Source organism: Euprymna scolopes, chromosome 2 (assembly GCF_053919585.1).
Source record: "Euprymna scolopes isolate OS-2025 chromosome 2, ASM5391958v1, whole genome shotgun sequence".
NCBI lineage: Eukaryota > Metazoa > Mollusca > Cephalopoda > Sepiida > Sepiolidae > Euprymna > Euprymna scolopes.
The window spans coordinates 36,825,593-36,844,405 of NC_136483.1; the positions used below are offsets into that span (position 1 = coordinate 36,825,593).

The 18,813-nt window shown below is 31.8% G+C and overlaps 1 protein-coding gene and 1 long non-coding RNA gene across 5 annotated transcripts in view; one reads left to right on the forward strand and one right to left on the reverse strand.

Moving 5' to 3' along the window:
* The window catches only part of LOC145291061 (colorectal mutant cancer protein-like), a 608,255-nt gene that overhangs the window by 319,447 nt on the left and 269,995 nt on the right, over nucleotides 1-18,813 (reverse strand). For all 3 annotated transcript variants that reach the window (XM_080136573.1, XM_080136584.1, XM_080136579.1), the window contains one exon: nucleotides 13,412-13,590. In XM_080136573.1, the coding sequence (XP_079992699.1) occupies nucleotides 13,412-13,590 (179 nt within the window). The remainder of the gene's footprint in view (nucleotides 1-13,411; nucleotides 13,591-18,813) is intronic.
* The window catches only part of LOC145291089 (uncharacterized), a 563,704-nt gene that overhangs the window by 142,342 nt on the left and 402,549 nt on the right, over nucleotides 1-18,813 (forward strand). The gene's annotated exons all lie outside the window — the stretch shown is intronic.

Below are 18,813 nucleotides of genomic sequence, written 5' to 3' on the forward strand. Positions count from 1 at the left end.
GATGTTTGTATTCTCAGTTTGCCTGATATTGCATGAAATAATTACTGTTTCTTTAAACCTGTTTATAAATATAACTTAGGTTTATAGAAGGCAGAACAATGCAGGGATTTAACGGATAGACACAAACTGAATCAAGATATAATGGTGGAACAAACAAGCTATGCAGTTCCACCTGTTTTTAAATACACCTAGCGTTTGGGTTAGAATAAAACCACGGGATACAGTATTAATCCGTTCTGGGGTTGGGATTGTAAAGTGTATTCATCGTATGGCAGGTCTTAGCAAAATTTTATACAGTACATATTAAAAATTAGTAACAAAATACAGTACAGTATATAATGCATATGTATATAATCAAATAACATTATAAATAACACCATGAGGTGGAGCAAATACCGTAACCAGGGTCCGGAAAAACATCGTATTTCACATTGTAACCTAGAAAAAACTGTATCCCGGGGTTCTACTGAATTTCAATGTGACTGTTTTCATCTCGAGTTCTATTCTCGCAACATTTTGGTCGATGTAACTTCCGACCCTTTTAGGTGTGTCTTCTCGAACTCGAGAATCTGCATGGAATTCTGAACAGAACTCTTCATTTAATCCACAAGGTAGCATGTTCTTGTTCCATGAGCCATGACTGGGTAGAAGTCCTAAGTAATTCGCAGTTGCATTTTAAATGCTGCCGGCACTGAAGATTGGACATTTAACTTCCAGAAGATTGTCACTTACAACTGAATTCTACTTTGTGGACCCATGGCATAGTGGATAAAGTATTTGGTAAAATTCAGTTGGAAGTTACACTCATCTCAAAACTTAAGAAACATAGATCTGATGTATATATTAGAATGTTCATCATGTGCTGATAATCTCCTATACTGTCTAAAACCACATCAACCGTTTCTATTTCCAATCCACCCAATAATGCACAAAACGATAAGCATTTATTCAAATTTATTTTTAAATGCGTTTAAATGTTCCCAATAGAGGGAAATAATTTTTACCACTTATATATTTCTGTATCTCATCGTTTTTATAATTGCTAAGCAACTTTTTCTGTGTTTGTTATTTTTGTTTTTAATTCTTCAAAAAATGTCTGCTTTTGATTATAACACAAACAATTTGTTTGGTGACAATATTATTTTTAGTGCAAATTGTTAAATATTAGGGACATTACATCAGTAGCGATTCAGTTAACTGAAGTGTGAATTCTGACGCGAAACACACTAAGTGCATGATGATCCAGATGTGTAAAACAGAATTGTTCCCAGGGTTGAATGAAACATGAGTGACAAGGCAGGAGCAACAGGTAGGCAAAACAAAGTTGAATGATGCCGAATGATATCACGCTTTAGAACTGAGAGAAACAAAGGTTTTCAAATCAGTCTCTCTGGAAGCCATGCGAACGAGTCACCGTCAATAATGTAGACATAATCTAAGGGGAATATTTCTTCAATTTCTATTTGTATGTGTCATTCATTACGTCAACTTAGAAAGCCAAGTTTAAGAAGTAACTAGCTACGATAACATTAGTCCCACTCTCTTAAGTCCATTCTCTCCAAATAAAACCTTCAAAAGACTCAGCGAATGTCTCTTGTATTACTTTCTTCATGAAAGCTTCATTCTTCTTAGTTAAATAGATGAGATGATCGGCGCCCACTCATGAAATGCAGCGAAAAGAAACAGCAGCATCAGAGAGACGATAAAAGACTGGTATGTATGAACATTCGTATATGTTGTAATATTTTTTAACCGCAAAATGTCTATATATATATATATATATATATATATATATATATATATATATATATATATATAGACATTTTGCGGTTAAAAAATATTACAACATGACGTCATCATGTAAAAGAAAAAAGTCTGTTCAATCATAACGCCAAATTTTATAACCTATAAAAAATGTATTAGAAACATTTAAATGAAAATAACGTTTTTTGCCGCTTTTTCCTGTTAATTCCGTACAAATTTTTCAACAGAATATCTAGAAATTTATTTGGATTTATTTGCTTACATTTTGTCAGACAAGCAATGATTATAAAACATATCTAAATGATAATAATACCCTGAAGTAATTTCATGTTCGCATGCATATTATAACCTTCCACACCCTTTTTAAAAGATGGAATCGCTCAGTGTAGCTAGATAGGTGCTTCAAACTGAGGTCGAAACTCGACAGTCCGCGATTCTATCCACTACATCATTAGCACAAGCAACGAAAAAAGTAAATCTTTATTTAAATAACTAGCAGGGCGCCCGGCATTGCTCGGTCGTAAAATATGCTTAAACATGATATTTTAATTTATACAGATTTCATATTAATTATTATAGAGTCAATACTCAATCGATTCTTACATTATACCCAATATATAGTAGTGATTTCAAAAGTAAAAAGAAAAAAATGAGTAGTGCTATCAACTAGAATTGAAACCAAGACATGTAGCGCTTCAGCCTAATTCATAATCATCTGAGCCACAAAAAGATGGATATCAAAACTCACCAAATTAACAAGCATTAACGTATAAATGTGTATTTGTGCATGCAAAGAGAAGTACTTTAAGCAGACTTACGCCTGCTAAGTTACAATTTTATCAATTTTGACTCCTTTAGCAACTATTTTTACCGGCTAATAACCAAATCGAATTAGTTCCACAAGTCCGAATCAAGTTTCAAGTCTGTAGACTAAAAATTGGCAGAGTAGTTTGGAAGAGACCGTTCCCCACACAGATAGACAAGGTTACTTACCTGTGTGTGTGTGTGTGTGTGTCTGTGAGTGTGTGTGTGTGTGTGAGTGAGTGAGATAGAGCTGTCAAAAGTGCTCTGTTTATTTACAAAGAGATTTACATTATCTATAATAGTATCCATTGATTTCGCTTACAATTCCCTCAGAAAATGATGTGTGTGTGTCTACAAACTCCCCAGACAAAACAAAACAAAAATGATACAGTTATGCTTTAAGTCAGTGCTAGTACTCTAAGGAAAACTGAAATTACTGAGTTGGTAGAGAAGTGGTTGGTGAAACCCCTAGCGAAAACAAAATAAAAACAACCTTCAAACCAAATCAGTGTGTGTGTGTGGAGAGAGAGAGAGAGAGAGAAAGAGAGAGAGAGAGAGAAGGGATGATGGGAGAGGAGGAGGAGGAGTTGTGGATTCTTCTAACAGAATGAAACATTCTATAGAAATCCCAAGCAGCAAAAAAGCAGCTGCTGAAACATGGCCGACTAATTCTTATATATTCTGCCAGAAGAAAGAAATACAAGAACGCATTGTATGAGGGTAGAAAATTGAAAAGCCTCTGGGAAAATTACCGATGCCATTCAAAACAATGAATATAGATCATCCCTGGGATTATATCATTTACCGTGATGTGCATGTTACTTAATCACCGTGTCAGAATCATCTATTATGCAATCATTTTTTTCCACATCGTTTATTATGAAATCACTATGTCAACATTATTTTATTTATAAAGCTCCCGCTGTCCCCCCCCCCGCATCATTTATTATGTCATCACCATGTCAGTATCATTTATTATGCCATTAATGTACCCACATTAGTTATTATGTCATCATTGAAACCACATTATTTATTATGCCATCACCATTGTCTGCATCGTTTAATATGTAATCATCATTGTCTTTATCGTTAATTATGTAATCATTGAAAACATTTATTATGATATCACTTTAATACTTTTTATATCTAGCAGCTATGGTCCAAAATTCTTAATGATCGGTTAATTAGTTTAAAAGTAAATGATTTACTAGGTTTCGGAATTTTTGAGATGAGGATTGATAATTTGTATTATTGAATCTTTCCGATAAAGTGCTAAGTAATAATCAGTACTAAGTGACAGTTTTCTGGAGATTGACGGTTCAATCCTCAGTGTGGGCGATATATGATATATGGTATGATTCACATTGACACACCGGTTCCTGTTAGATCACCAAAGTTAAGTAACGTTGAGCATGGTTAGTATTAAAATAGGTGACCATTTTGGAATCACAGGTTCTGTATGTGCCCTTCACTTATCTCTGAATTGTTTCCAATTGTCTAGCACTTCTCCTTGCCACTGGACTGAAGCAGTGCTGATTCAAGAGAGGTGTAGCTTCTTGCCTCACAAGTACATGCACAGCTACCCTTACAGGAGGTATCCATTGTCTCTTTAAACTGGACGGAGGCATCGTGGGCGATACTAAAAATACAATTACAAATTAAGGCTTCTACCTACTCATAGCTAACAGAATGAGAGCAAGCCATCCTCATAGATTAAATAAAGGGTTCCATTCAAAAACCTGTACAGATTCCTGAGTTTGACAAAAAAATTCATGAGTTGGGCAAGATACACCTAAAGAAGGTCAGAAGTTACATCGGCCGAAATGTTGTGAGGATAACATCCAATCTGAATAGCGTACATATAAACATATAAATATATAAACATAAACATATAAATGTATAAACATATAAATATATAAACATATAAACATATGCATAACTTTATAGAGAAAAATCTAACTAGGATTTTTGTCATCTTAATTTTACTAGTTAATGTTTACTTAAATATAAATTAACCGTTATAAAAGTGACTTTTATATAATACTAGAGATAGAGATTAAAAAAAAAATAACGGAAATAATATTAACATACTTTATTGTAACCAACTTCACAGTAATTATAAACAGGACAGGACTCACGAACCATTGAATATATATTGTACATTAGTTGGAGGTTGACTGTACGCAAGTGGTTAACAACACAGACTGATGAACTGTGTTTTCCAAGTTCGAATCCAGTTCATTCGACCCCCCCCCCCTCAAACTTTCACTTAGGATGTTGGCAATCTTTTTGTGGTCATTCCTGTAAGTACTTGATGTCTTTCTAGAAAGAATTCCGACCACAAAAATATCGGGGAAACCAATGCCAACAACGAAAGTGTTTTTTATTCTCTAGTTTTACGCCAACGTAATATGTACGAAACTAATGTGTCTATGAAGTGGAATAATTTCCCAAGTGGCATGTGGCTAAGTATGACTTTGAAAAAATTACCCAGTGGTTTTAGGTTTTGTGGGAAGACAAAATTTAAAGAGGAATAAAAATTTGCTACGACCTATGTGGGATTATGTAGCTGAGAGATTGAGGCAAGGAGGACAAACTATAATATTTTTTAAATGGTAATGAAAAGTGTGTAATCTTGCTTGAAAACACACTGCAGTATTAACTTTGAATAGTGAGTGCAAAAGATTTGCAAAGGAATAAATTCTTTGGCTTCCTATAAGTGTTGATAGTTAGCAGGAAAATGTTATCATTTTATTATATATAAGAGAAAATTGGGGGGGGGGGGTAAAATGACGCATGTTAGGAAAACATGTTTTTAATAACATGAATAGATTAATAAAATTAATCTGATTAATCTGGAGCAAAAAAGTAGATCTGATATCTGGAACGTTTTGGATTTTTTAAGGAAGTGGTCTTTAATCAACACTGCTGGGGAACCATGATTTAATATACTGTTTTGTTTTAAAATTCCCGAAAGTTTTTCATGGTAAACAACCAATGACCGCTAAAATAATATTAAAACTAGTGCGAATTCTTGAACACAAACTAATGCAGTGATTGCAAGAGATTGATAGACTTATTAGCAAAATAGTTTGCCAACGAAAGACTTGGGATTAAATTTTTTAAATTCTTTTTTTCAATATAGTTTTAAAGGTTGAAAAACTTTCAATATGTGTGTATGTGTAATTTTAAAAGATAAAGTAGGATTATTGATTAAAAGAAGAGATGGCCAAAGAGACATAAAGGACATTTAGCCTTAAAATACCTTTAATAATAAAGATGTTTTAGTTTGTAAAATTTTGTGTAAGGAAGAAACATCGATTCCAGTAATCAAATGAATTTTTTTCATGATGAGAAGATCGATCAATTTTTATGGAAAGAAAACAAATGAAATAAATGCTCTTTTTATTAAGAGAAAGAAATAAGGTAGCGCAGAAGAGAATTCAAATTCGATCAAATGATGAAAAAGGTAAAAAAAAAAAAAAAAATTTTAATGAAAAGTTGAAAAAAATTATGAAAAAAAAAGAAAACATCAAGGAAAAAGACGAAAAACAAACAAACGAAAGGATAAAAAGATAAAAACAGAAAAGGAAATAATGGAATGATGAAAAAATAAAAATAAAATAAGTAAAGAAATGATGGAAACCTAAAAAAGGGAAAGAAAATATGAAAAAAGGAAAAGAAAGGATGAAAATATGGAAGAAAAGGATGATAAAAAAGAAAAGATGAAAAAGGGGAATAAAAGGATGAAAAAGAAAGAAAAGGATGATAAAGAAAAAACGATACAATAGGGAGAAAAAGATGAGAAAAATATAAAAAGTGCAAGAAAAGATCAATAAATCAAAGGAATTGAAAAAAGGGAAGAAACAATAACTGTTAAAAAAGGTGAAAAAAGAGAAAAAAGAAATAAAAGACGAAAAAGTATAGAAAAGGGGAAAACATTTCCTTTAATAATCATGACAGGAAATGAGAAGACAAAAAAAATTAAAAATTAAATTCAAGCTGAGTTAATTAAAAATTAAAGAAATCTAGATACAAATTTATTATATGAAATAATAAAAAACAAACTAAAATATCCTTAGGAAGTGAAATATGAAAATGGTGCTAAATTAAAAATTAATAATTTTATTTGAATTAACACTTATAATAGTATCAATCATTTGTTTAATATTTTGCTTGCTATTTTAAATACATATTATATATCAATAACATGATACAATAATAAGAAATGATAATTGGCTCATCAAAGTTGGATTTAAGTTTTATTTAAAAGCCACACAACTATATCAGTTATCCATAGACTGTTCCGTTGTATCATATGTTTTGAGTACGGCTAGACTGGCAACTGCTTCAAGCCATGATCGAAACTCGGCCACCTAGATGACAGTATTCCTAACTATTATACTATTTTGGCGGCTGCTAAGTAGGTAGTTGAAATTACAATGATCACCATTGTTTATACACACACACATTATATAAGGCATACATACATATATATATATATATATATATATATATATATATATATATATATGAGCAAACAGTTAATAAAATATGTTAAAAAACACTTTGAAATGAATTAAAAACATATTTAATTTGAAAAGGAAACACTAGATAAATGGATAGTCCTTAATCCGCGGAGTTTCGAAGAAATACTCTCCTTTTCATCAGAGGGTAGGAATTAGCAAAATGCGGGATCGGATTTTGCATGCAGAAGTATTTGATGAAGCAACAAGTAAGTAAAAATTATATATATATATATATATATATATATATATATATATATATATATATACACATACACACACATATATATTTTTTTTTACAAGGTAGTCCCCACTTATCAAGGCCCGGAAGCCACTCAGGGATAAGGGTTACATATATACATATATATATACACACACACACATATACACACACATGTGTATATATATATATATATATATATATATATATATATATATACACACACACACATATTTATATATATATGAAAGACATTTTACTGCAGGCTTTCGATTTGGGACTTCCGGTTTGTCCGAGGTCTTCCGGTAAATGGCTTTCCCCTAATAAAATGTATTAATAATCTCACTTCGGTGTTTATCTCTTTCTTCTAAAGGACATCAGGATCTCTACTCTCTCATAATTACATGGAATACAGGGCTGAACGGTAAGAACAAATTATTTCATCATTATAATACTTCCAAATGCATAAACAAAGTTTATCTCAACGTAGTTTCAAACCACATCTGTGGAACAACAATACAGCAAGCATTGTCGAAACGCCTTAAACCCCATTTGTTTACACAAAGTGCATTGCTAGTGGCAGGTTGTTATTTTACTCACCAATATGCTCAACCCAAGATAGGGGAGTCTTTATAATCATTCACAGACTATTTCGCTATATTACAGCTATTCAGTGTGGATATATATCAAATGGAATGGCCGTTGTCAAGAGCAACCTGAAGGCTTCCTTTTCATTGGCTACTATACCAAGATGTAGGGAAAGGTGCAATATTTTCATTGGCTTACTCTACTTACTCTTGATCATGAGTGCTTAGCAAGGGAACATTAAGTACCATTTATTTTTAATTTTCAGTTTTACTTGATTGTATATTGAACCCTGATATCCTGGCCCATTAGTGTACACTCTTGCCATTATCACAATCTCTCGACCCATTTAGCATAATCATTATGTCAAATGGGTTGAGGAAGAAAAGAGAGGGGATAAAATTAGATATAGTCGTTTAATCGTTCAATGCGTACCTAAGTATTAGTGTTGTCTATTAAGCTAACAAGGTAATAAAAGAAAAATATATAAAGTATAAGAACAGGTGTCACAGGTGATTGATATCAATTACCAAAGCAAGCATGAACGCAATCTTGTAAAAATAACTTTTCGCTCAAAACGATAAGATTTATAAGAAATGACTGACTTAAGTAGACAAGGATTTTGTCTAAATAGACATCGCCAAATTTAACAACAAACAGATAATAGTAGACATTATCAGGCTTTGCATAAATAATATATTTTTTATTTTTACAAGGGGCGTGCAATAAGTAATGCTCCTGACCCACTTCCAGTTGTCTGATCTAGCTGAAATTTTGCATGCGCAATGATTTATATCTCTAAGGGTTATGTGGCAAATTACAGTTCTGAAATAATTGTGGTTTCTGTTTTACAGGTGTTTAAACTGAGTCAGGTATGAAATGGAGCCTGTTGAATGTCGAGCAGTGATCCGGTTTTTGTATTTGAAAGGATGCACACCTCAGGAGACTTTTGATAAAATGAAAGAAACTTATGGTGATAATGCCCCATCATATGACCTTGTAAAACGCTGGCATCGTGAATTCAAACATGGCCGGAAGTCTGTGGAAACAGCTCCCAGACCTGGTCGCCCCCCCCCCCTACTGCCATTAATGAGGTATCTGTCCGTTAAGTTGAGGCTGCCATTTTGGAAGTTTGGCGCATTACTAATCGCAAAATAGCCCAAGATGTCAAGATTAGTACAGGGTCTGTGGAAACTATCATTCATGAATATTTGCATATGCATAAGGTGTCTGCCAGATGGATTCCCAGGTTGCTCACATCATTCCAGAAGCGAGAACGCGTTGAGTGCTCGAGAATGAATTTGGAGATGTGCCAAGAAGATGAGTCAAAGTTTTTTAAAAGACTGATTACACAGGATGAAACCTGGATCCATCACTATGATTCAGTCAATGCAGTGGAAGCACTTCGACTCACCAACTCCAAAGAAGGCAAGGGTGCAGCCCTCCGCTGGCAAGGTCATGCTCACAGTCTTCTGGGACCAGGACGGAGTAGTGATGACAGATTTCCTGGCAAAGGGTACCACAATTACAGGAGCCTATTATGCTTCACTTTTGAGGAAATTAAGGGAAGATATGAAAATCAAGAGGCGGGGCAAGATCAGCAAAGGTACCCTCTTCCTGCAGGACAACGCTCCGGTCCACAACTTGCATGTGGCCAGATCAGAAGCACGAGCATGTGGTTATGAAATCCTCTCCCATCCTCCCTACTCTCCTGACCTTGCACGCTCTAACTTTTACCTCTTCCCAGCCATGAAGTTGTTTTTGAAAGGAAAGCGTTTCCCAGATGATGCAGCCTTAATTTCTGAAGTCACTTCATGGTTGGAGGACCAAACTGGGGTGTTCTACAAAAACAGTTTCCAGAGCTGCATCAAACGATGGGAGAAATGCATAACTCTGGGTGGTTCCTATGTAGAGAAAGACTAATAACTGTGCCAAGTTTCTTTGCTCTACTGCTATGAGAAGTGGGTCAGGGGCATTATTTATTGTATGCCTCTCATATTAGTATATTCACATCTATAAAACATAGTATTAGATTATAAACACACACACATTATATATATATATATATATATATATAGTATTAGATTATACACACACACATTATATATATATATATATATATATATATATATATATATATATATACACACACATTCTGAATTTTTGAGATGTGGGCTGATTGTTTATATTACTTGTTTTGATTGGACTATTGTTCTCATTATTTCTCGTTATTTGTGCAACGTTTCAGTTGGTGTAGCCTTCGACCATTGTCAGGCACGTTGGTTGTTGTCTTTGAAAAGAAAAAAGAAAAGTTACTGGCTCCATAGATATTTTCATATTCTTAGAGTTGTTCTGTTTTTAGGCCCTAGTTTCGTATGCGTGAAAAAATTGGTTGAGTAAAGGGAGGCAACTCTAATAAAGATTAGACAGGAGATTATCTCCTATGGCCAAAATTTTAACGTGTATTCCTTGTTCAGCTTTTACTGCATATACTGAAAAAGTGAGGTATCTCTCAGAATTAGCAAAGACACTTCACCATTATATATTAAACAGTAAGCTTATATTTACTAAGTTATATATGTAAAATTTTGAAAAAAATAAATATATACGAAGATTTATAATTCAAATGCAGCCTCAGTTCGTCTATTTTTGCTTGTATGTCACGTCACGTCACCATCCTGGTACCGTACATTGTTAATAGTATTTTTAAACACTTACATATTTGTTTATCAGTAATGCGTCAAACAAACTACTTCTCCCATTCATATATATATATATATATATATATATATATATATATATATTAGTCATCCACAGAGAGAATATTTCAGTATATCACTGCTCTTCAGTATGCTTAGACTAATCCACAGGGGTAGCATGCTCTTGTTCTGTTAGCCATGACGGAGTAGACATCCTAAGTAATTGTATTTTATCCAATGCAGGTGACAATCAAAATTACTTAGGACTTCTAGCTATGGTTAACTGAACAGAAGGATGCTACTCATGTTGATTAAATAAAGAGTTCTGTTCAAAAATCTATACAAATTTCTAAATTCGATAGAAAGATTCCCAGATTCAAAGAAGGTTAGAAGTTACATCAAACGAAATGTGAAAATAACACTCAAGATGAGAACAGTAGTCCAATTAATCCAAATATGATATTTTTTTATTGATATCAAGTTGTTTAAAATAATAACATGCATGTTATATAATGCTGCAAAATTAAAAATAAATGCGATATTGATTTTTCATAGCATAATATTTTATTGCTCAAATTGTCTTCCTCTTTTTTATCTTTTGATTGTATGTTTTCGTATTTGTGTTGTTACTTTGATCTTTCCATCATTTCTCCTGTTGTTGATTTTATTTTCAAAAAGAAAAATCATGGATATTTTATTTACTTAAATTGATAAAATGAAGACAAATGAAATACACAGGAAAAAAAAATTGTAAATTTAGAATATAAATTTATTTTATTTTTGTAAATGTTTTTTTATCTAAATAAAAATATATCACAGTGTGTCTCTCTCTCTCTCTCTCTCTCTATATATATATATATATATATATATATATTAAAATAACTGTTTGCTCAAATTAAAACTATAGATCTAGAAATAAAACTGATCCTATGTGAAATTAAAGTTAGCACATCATTAGGAGTTGACAATGGCTAAGTGGTTAATAACACGGATTGAAAACCTGAGCGTGCCAAGTTCGAATCAAGTTCGTTCCAGAGAAACATTTTCATTTAGGGATGCTGGCAATCTTCATATGGTCTCTTCTTTAAGTACCTTATGTCTTTGGAGAAAGAATTCCAACTAGAAATACATCAGGTAAACAAATGCTTACAAAAATCTGATTCATTCGAAATGAATGAATGAATGATGCTTAACAACAATATCATCAGATCTTGCAGGACGAAATCCATATTGTTTGTCACCAGTAGATTACTTTTGTTGAGATAATTGAATTAATGATGAATGAAGAAATCATCATACTTGTGACATTCTATTCCATGAATTCCTAACTCGTAAAAACTATTATTTTCAAATCTTTACCATGCATCATATAAAATTAATTGACAATTGTTTTACTTTATATATATTAAAAAATTTTATTATAATGTTAAAATATTGTTTTCAAATTACAAAATATTTCATTAAAAAAACAAACTATTTTTAAATGTGTTTCTTTTACTTTGCATTTCTTACATGTTTCATGTAGTTTTTATTCAAACTGAGGCTTTGCATGTTAGACAAAGACGTACTCTCTTTCACTGAGAAGAAGGTAAGCCCTGTTTACCATTTTCGCCATTTGACACAATCTCAGATTCATCATATCTGTCATAACTTTTAAATTAACCCTTGTATGTTGTTTAGAAGGAAATCTACTATATAAATCTCAAACGTCAATTAGTTTGTGTGTGTGTTTGCGTATTCATATATCTGCTAAAAAATTCCGTCAGCCGCATCAGACCGGGTCAAAATCGGTACCATCTGAAAGAGCGATCCTTCTGAAAATTAGAAAAAAATTATTAATTCTATGGTGGTCAACTGGACCATTTCTTGCAAGGAGGGTCACTTTTTGCAAAGCCATTTTCACAAGTCACGCACATGTAGCAAACTGAAATCATGTTTAAAAACGTTATTTTGAAGGATCATGACGTCATAACTCGTTATCGTTCAGTGGGCAAAAGCATTTGTCAGTAACATTTTTCCCTTCTTTCCCTCTTTTGCGTTTCAGGTTCGAGCCTGCCTACTGTGGCTAATTTTTTTTAACTGCTTGTTGGGTTAGTCAGGAGTATTTTATGACCGGGCAATACCAGTTGGCGTGCTAGTATAATATATATATATGTATATATATATACATTGAAATTCTAAAGTCTAGTAGTTTAAGAAAAAGAAACTTACAGCAGAAGGCTTTCTTAAATTAAACGGATATATTCAATATGTGTATAGTGTATATGTGTGTTTGTGTGTATGTTTTCTCATTTAAAAACATTCACATAATTCCTCTATTAATAAACTTAGCAATTAAAATTAACATATTTTTCCAATTTAAATTTCCAAGTTATAACAAATTATTTTGGATTTGATGTTTTTTTTTCTTAAGTAATCTAATAAAATTTTATTAAAAGAAATAAAAGCAAAAGGAGAAATAAACATGAAAAACAAGAAAAAAATTTTTTAAAAATAATTAAAAAAAATAAAGCACACAAAGAAAATACTATATAAAAAAAAGAAAGAGGAAAAAAATAAATTCAATTTCCCGCCCTCCTATAAGTCTGGGCGCCACCCCACCCTCAGCAAAAATGTTTTACATTATTTTGTGGAGTCTGCATTAATGCTGAACAACCATAAGCAGCAAATAATTCAATAGTTCAACAATGGCAGCAAGAGTCTTTTTGAGTAACCGTGCAACACCAAGACACTAGTAAGCTAGTTCTAAATATCCTAAATACTATAAAATGACTAAACAGAAAAAAAAAAAAAACGATGAAAAATAAACTCACCCGATTAGTAAGGTCCATGAAGCTATCAGCGTTTGTGTAATTCTCGTATAACTTTTGGAAAGCAATCGGATCATGCATTTCCATTAGTTTTTTTAAACTTGTGGGCGATTCCTGATTTGCATCTAGATTATCAATGCTAATATCGTAATCCACACTGTCTTGTTTCATTGAATGTACTCCTGGAAAGGTAAAACAAATGACATCAGAGAAAAAAATTACATCTATTGGTAAATAAGGTCAAAGAAAAATATTTTACTCGGAAAAAAAAAAGAAAAATTTAAGCAAAAGTGAAAACAAAATTTTAAAAAATATTTGCATCTCATTCAGTTTTTTTTTTTTTTTTGCTCCATTTTTAAATTTCAAAAAATGTTTATTTAAAAATAATTTAACATATTAGAGATTTTTATCCTCAGCTCCCAAAATCAAGAGATTAGACCATTTCTGTAATTGCGGTGTAATGCTGTTTCTGTGCAGTTCTAGAAGATGTAAATGTATTGCTAATCGTCTGAGGCACCCTCATCGTGGAATGCCGACGGGGCTGCCCAAGCACTTTTTAAAGGCCAGAGCGCCTCTAAGGAGGGGCGCTGACTTCATAATCCCTGGTGTCACAGTTCTTGCAGTGGGAGAGAACTAAATATCTTTAAGCCAAACACACATTATATATATATATATATATATATATATATATATATATATATATATATATATATGATTTTTCTTTAACAAAATCTGACATCAAAAAGAGTTACCGTTATTACTAATATGCTGGCCGGCGTTACTTGGTTGTAAAATATGATTAAATATGACATTTTAATTTATGCAGATTTCGTATTTATCATTATAGAGCCAATCCTCTATTGATTAATATATTGTACCCAATATATAGTAATGATTTCAAAAGTTAAAAAAATATATATGACTTGTGTGCCATCAGCTAGAATTGAAACTGAAACACTTAGCTCTTCAGCTGTATTTATTACCATATGATCTAAGGACAGGTGGATATCAAAACTTTAGAAATTATGCAGTTTAACATATAAAATGTATATATGTGCATACATAGAGGTGCACTTTAAGTTGATTTACGGCTTCCAAGTTCCAATTTTAACTCCTTAGCAGCTATTTTTACCGGCTAAAAACCAAATCGAATTTGTTCCACAGCTCTGAATCCCCTATATAATAAGTTTTAAGTCTGTAGACCAAAAAGTGATAAAGTAGATTGGTAGAGACTATTTCTCACACAGACAAGCAGATAATGTCACTTTATTATATACATTATATTTAGGAATCGTCCTAACACTAATATATATATATATAGATTTTGTTATTGTTGTTTTTTTTCAAGCGATACATACGGTTAATATTGGCTCCGCCTCGGAGCTCATTTTTATATTTTCTTAGAAAGTCGCCCTTTTTAATTTGGACGTATATAACATTTTTATTTAATTTATTATTTTTAAAAACAGTAATCTACTTACACGCGTGTTTCAAGGTCGTTACCTCTCGTCAGCGTAGTTCAACTGTTTCTAGGGATCGAACCTCAGACCATGTTTACCACAGTCCTGTGCCTTAACCGTTAGGCCATAATCCCTATATATATATATATTAGTGTTGGGACTATTCCTAAATTTTTTTCCAATTCCAGGAAAATGTTGATTAACGATTCCGATACCAAGTAAGATTCCAATTCCGATTGTTTTGAAATATACCATTATATAATCTAAAGTTTTGTGTAGCAAAAAAATTTGGTACAGGGAAAAAGTGAAATACAATTAAGGGAATTTCGAAAACGATTTGATTTTTTTTCATAAAATTTCTTTCATTGAAGATAAAAGTCAAAACAAATATTTTGACCATGAATTAAACATGCACCATGAAATTAATAACAATCAATTTAAGGAGTTATTTTATATATTAAAATATATAAAGAAAAAGGGTGGACGTATACGAATGCTACCCCTGTAGCGAAATACACATCGTCTCCGATATTATACGTTGTTCGACTGAGAGAGAAGTTATTATTTTTACAAGGAAAGAATTTTTGCGTGTGTAACCTAGTTTTTTTATTATTTATTTTGGCTTGAAATTTGCGCACGATTTTTGTTATTATGATTTTGTTGTTTTTTTTTTGGGTTTTTTTTATGGATATTCTTCTTTTTGCCGCAGTTTATATAATTATTAACAGGAAAATTGGTGAAAGTCAAAAATGGAATTCGTGCTATTTTTAAATATTATTTTCAAATTTAATTAAAAAGTTTTACGATACCTGCGTTATTTTTTATTTAAAAATCCGCTTACTGGTGTTTGCACTATTGAAGCCTACTGGTCTCGTATTAAAAGACTGAAATACATATCGGGATCAGTAGGAGAAATAAAATGGTCTCATGTCGATGAGGCCATGTATAGAGAGGCTTACAATATGAAAAGTGAAAAAAATATTAGATAATTTTGAAACATTTTTAGAGCATTTTCATGAAAAATATGGTAATTAAAAAAAATCCCAATAAACTTTGGGGAAAAAAAAACATGTTTTGAACAATTAAAATTTTTATTTTTGAATAAAAAATAATTATTAAAACAAAAACAGTAGTGTTCTTGTCGAGTAGTTTTTATTTTATTCAAGAAAATAAAAGGTACTCGTGCACTTATTGAGCCATGCTGAAATAATGACATTATTTAGAAAGCCATTCTTAACATGGGGATGGGAGGGTGTTGTGTACCTATTCTGTACTTTCATCTAATAATTTAATAAAAAACAAGTATCGTAAAACTTTAATTAAATTTGAAAGTACTATTTAAAAATAGGGCGGATACTTTCACCTAACAATTACATGAGAACAGGTATCGTAAAACTTTAATTAAATTTGAAAGTTCTATTTAAAAATAGCGCGGATCAATAAGTACACTCGCACCAAATAACATTTCACTGTGTTTCGATCTACGACATTCCATCAGAGGTACGTTCATGCTAAGGCTTTTTGTTTATTTTTGTTTATCGCCACAAGTGCTAATTTTGACTTTTACCAATTTTCCTTTAAAAAACAATTAGAAACTCTTCAAACATTGGGCAAGGCACTTAAACCATTAAAAAAGAAAATAACGGTGACATAAGTGCATAAGCATCAAAATTCTTTTTGTTTTGTTTTCATTTGGTTTGTTTGTTAAATCCGACAAAAAATAAATAAATAAATAAAAATAACAAATAATACAAAAACAATAAGTAAAAGGTATCGTAAAACTTTAATTAAACTTGAAAATAATATTTTAAAATAGCGCTGATTCCATTTTCTTGTTAATAATTGCATAAACTCAGGCAAAAAAATATATCCCCCCCCCCAAAAAAAACATCAAATCATAACAAAAATCGGTGAAGCTTCAATAACTAGGTCCCGCAGACGAGCCTTGTTCTGACATTCGGAAAATTTAGGTTAACAACCGGTGAAGCTACTGAAAAGTAACCCCTTTGAATTAAGATGGATATAAACAATATTTTAAAAATTAATTCCTTAATTTTACTTAAAAACAAAATGTAAATATATATAAACAAAATATTTTAGAAAATAATTTCTTAATAATAAAATAATAAAAATTGATTGTAAAGAATTTAAAAAAAAATAATTATTGAAAAATATTACATAGCTGGTTCTTTATGACAATAGTGGCGCCTGAAACCCCCCTTCCAAAACGAAAAAGTGTTTTTACTATTTTAAAGTGTTTTTTTTTTACGTTTGAAACACAAGTAATGGCTAGTTAACTTAGAACAACAAGTGCGTATGGTGGAAATTCTTCAGGGTTTAAATGCTTTTATGGTGGTTGAAAAACGTTTTTCAACCGCTATATTACTTCCTATTTACTTGCCTCCCCACGAGGGCAGAGTTAGACACAAGGTCGGTTTTTAATGTAGAGAAGCATTTATTACTAAAAAACGAAATGGTAGAATATAAAAGCAAGTTAAGCTAAAAGTAAAAAAAAAAAAAATTTTTTTTTAATTCAAAGAATTAAAGAAAAAATTCAAAGAAAGTTCGAAACTCATTAAGATAAATAAAGATTACCTTTAAAAGTAGTTCATAAAATTCTTGTACATCATATTAAATATGTTATGAAAAGTTCTATGACGTTTTTATCATAAATCTTTGAGAGCATTACTCTTACTTCAAACAAACAGTTCAACTTAAAAATATAAGAGAATCGTAATGAAAGAGTCATAAATCTAAGGTATTTTTTAACAATGCGATTCCAATTCCCCAAAATACACGATTCTTATGATTAACGATTCCGATTCATTGCTCCACCACTATATATATATATATATATATATATATATATATATATATATATATATATATATATATATATACACACGCACTAGCAAAAGTACCCGTCGTTGACTGGGTTCAAAAACAGCCTACAGAAAATGGACTCTGATTTATGAAAGTATGATAGGTTATAAAAAGGAAGGGTTGTAAAGAGATAGCTTCGAATTTGGGGGTATCAAAACCAAAGAAAAATATGATGAAAGTAAAAATAGAATAGATAAACCCCCTATACCATACCTGTTCACACTGAAACACTTATCACAATATTCTGTGGATCTATATTGAAAAACCTTTTTAAACTTTGTGACATATTTTCATTCTATGTAGGTCAGGCGCGAACGAAGACCCCATAATTTTATTATACTATATTTCTTCAAACTGAAGCATAATTATCAAAATATACTTACGCAGATAGATATGAAAAGTCTTTATTAAAGTTTGTGCCTATTTCCATTCTATGGAGGCCATGCGCGAACGCAGACCCCACAATTTTATTATACCATCCCTATTTAAGTTAAAACATACTTATCAAAGTATTATTTTGTACATCTGTATCAAAAACACTTGTGAACGTTTTTTTTTTTAATTTTTTTAATTTTTTATTTCCATACTTTGTGGACCAGGCGCGAATGCAGACCCCACAATTTTAATGAACCACCGTTCTGCCAGATCAAACATGTGTGTCTCGATACATCTTCTATCATATGTAATCAGTTTTTTAAAATAGTCAACCATATAGGAGCCTATTCGTGACCGGACACACACACACATTCAGCTTTATATTATACTAGCGGGGGTACCCGGCGTTGCCCGGGTGTTTGGAGGTGTGTGTTGGTGGTGGGGGGTGGGGAGGTAGATTAAAACAACCCTGTTAAAAAAAAAAAAAAACGTTGGCCGGTTGTTTGGAGGTGTAAAAGAAAAAAATAGTTTTAGTATAAAGGTAGGCGTGAACCCCGAACGTTTGACACGGAGGTGAAAAGGAAATGGAAAACAAAACCCTGCGACCTAACCATCTCGACCACGGGAACGGATGAATTGATAAGTGTGTTAAGTTGACGTTTATAAACCGAAATTAGCAGGTGCGAC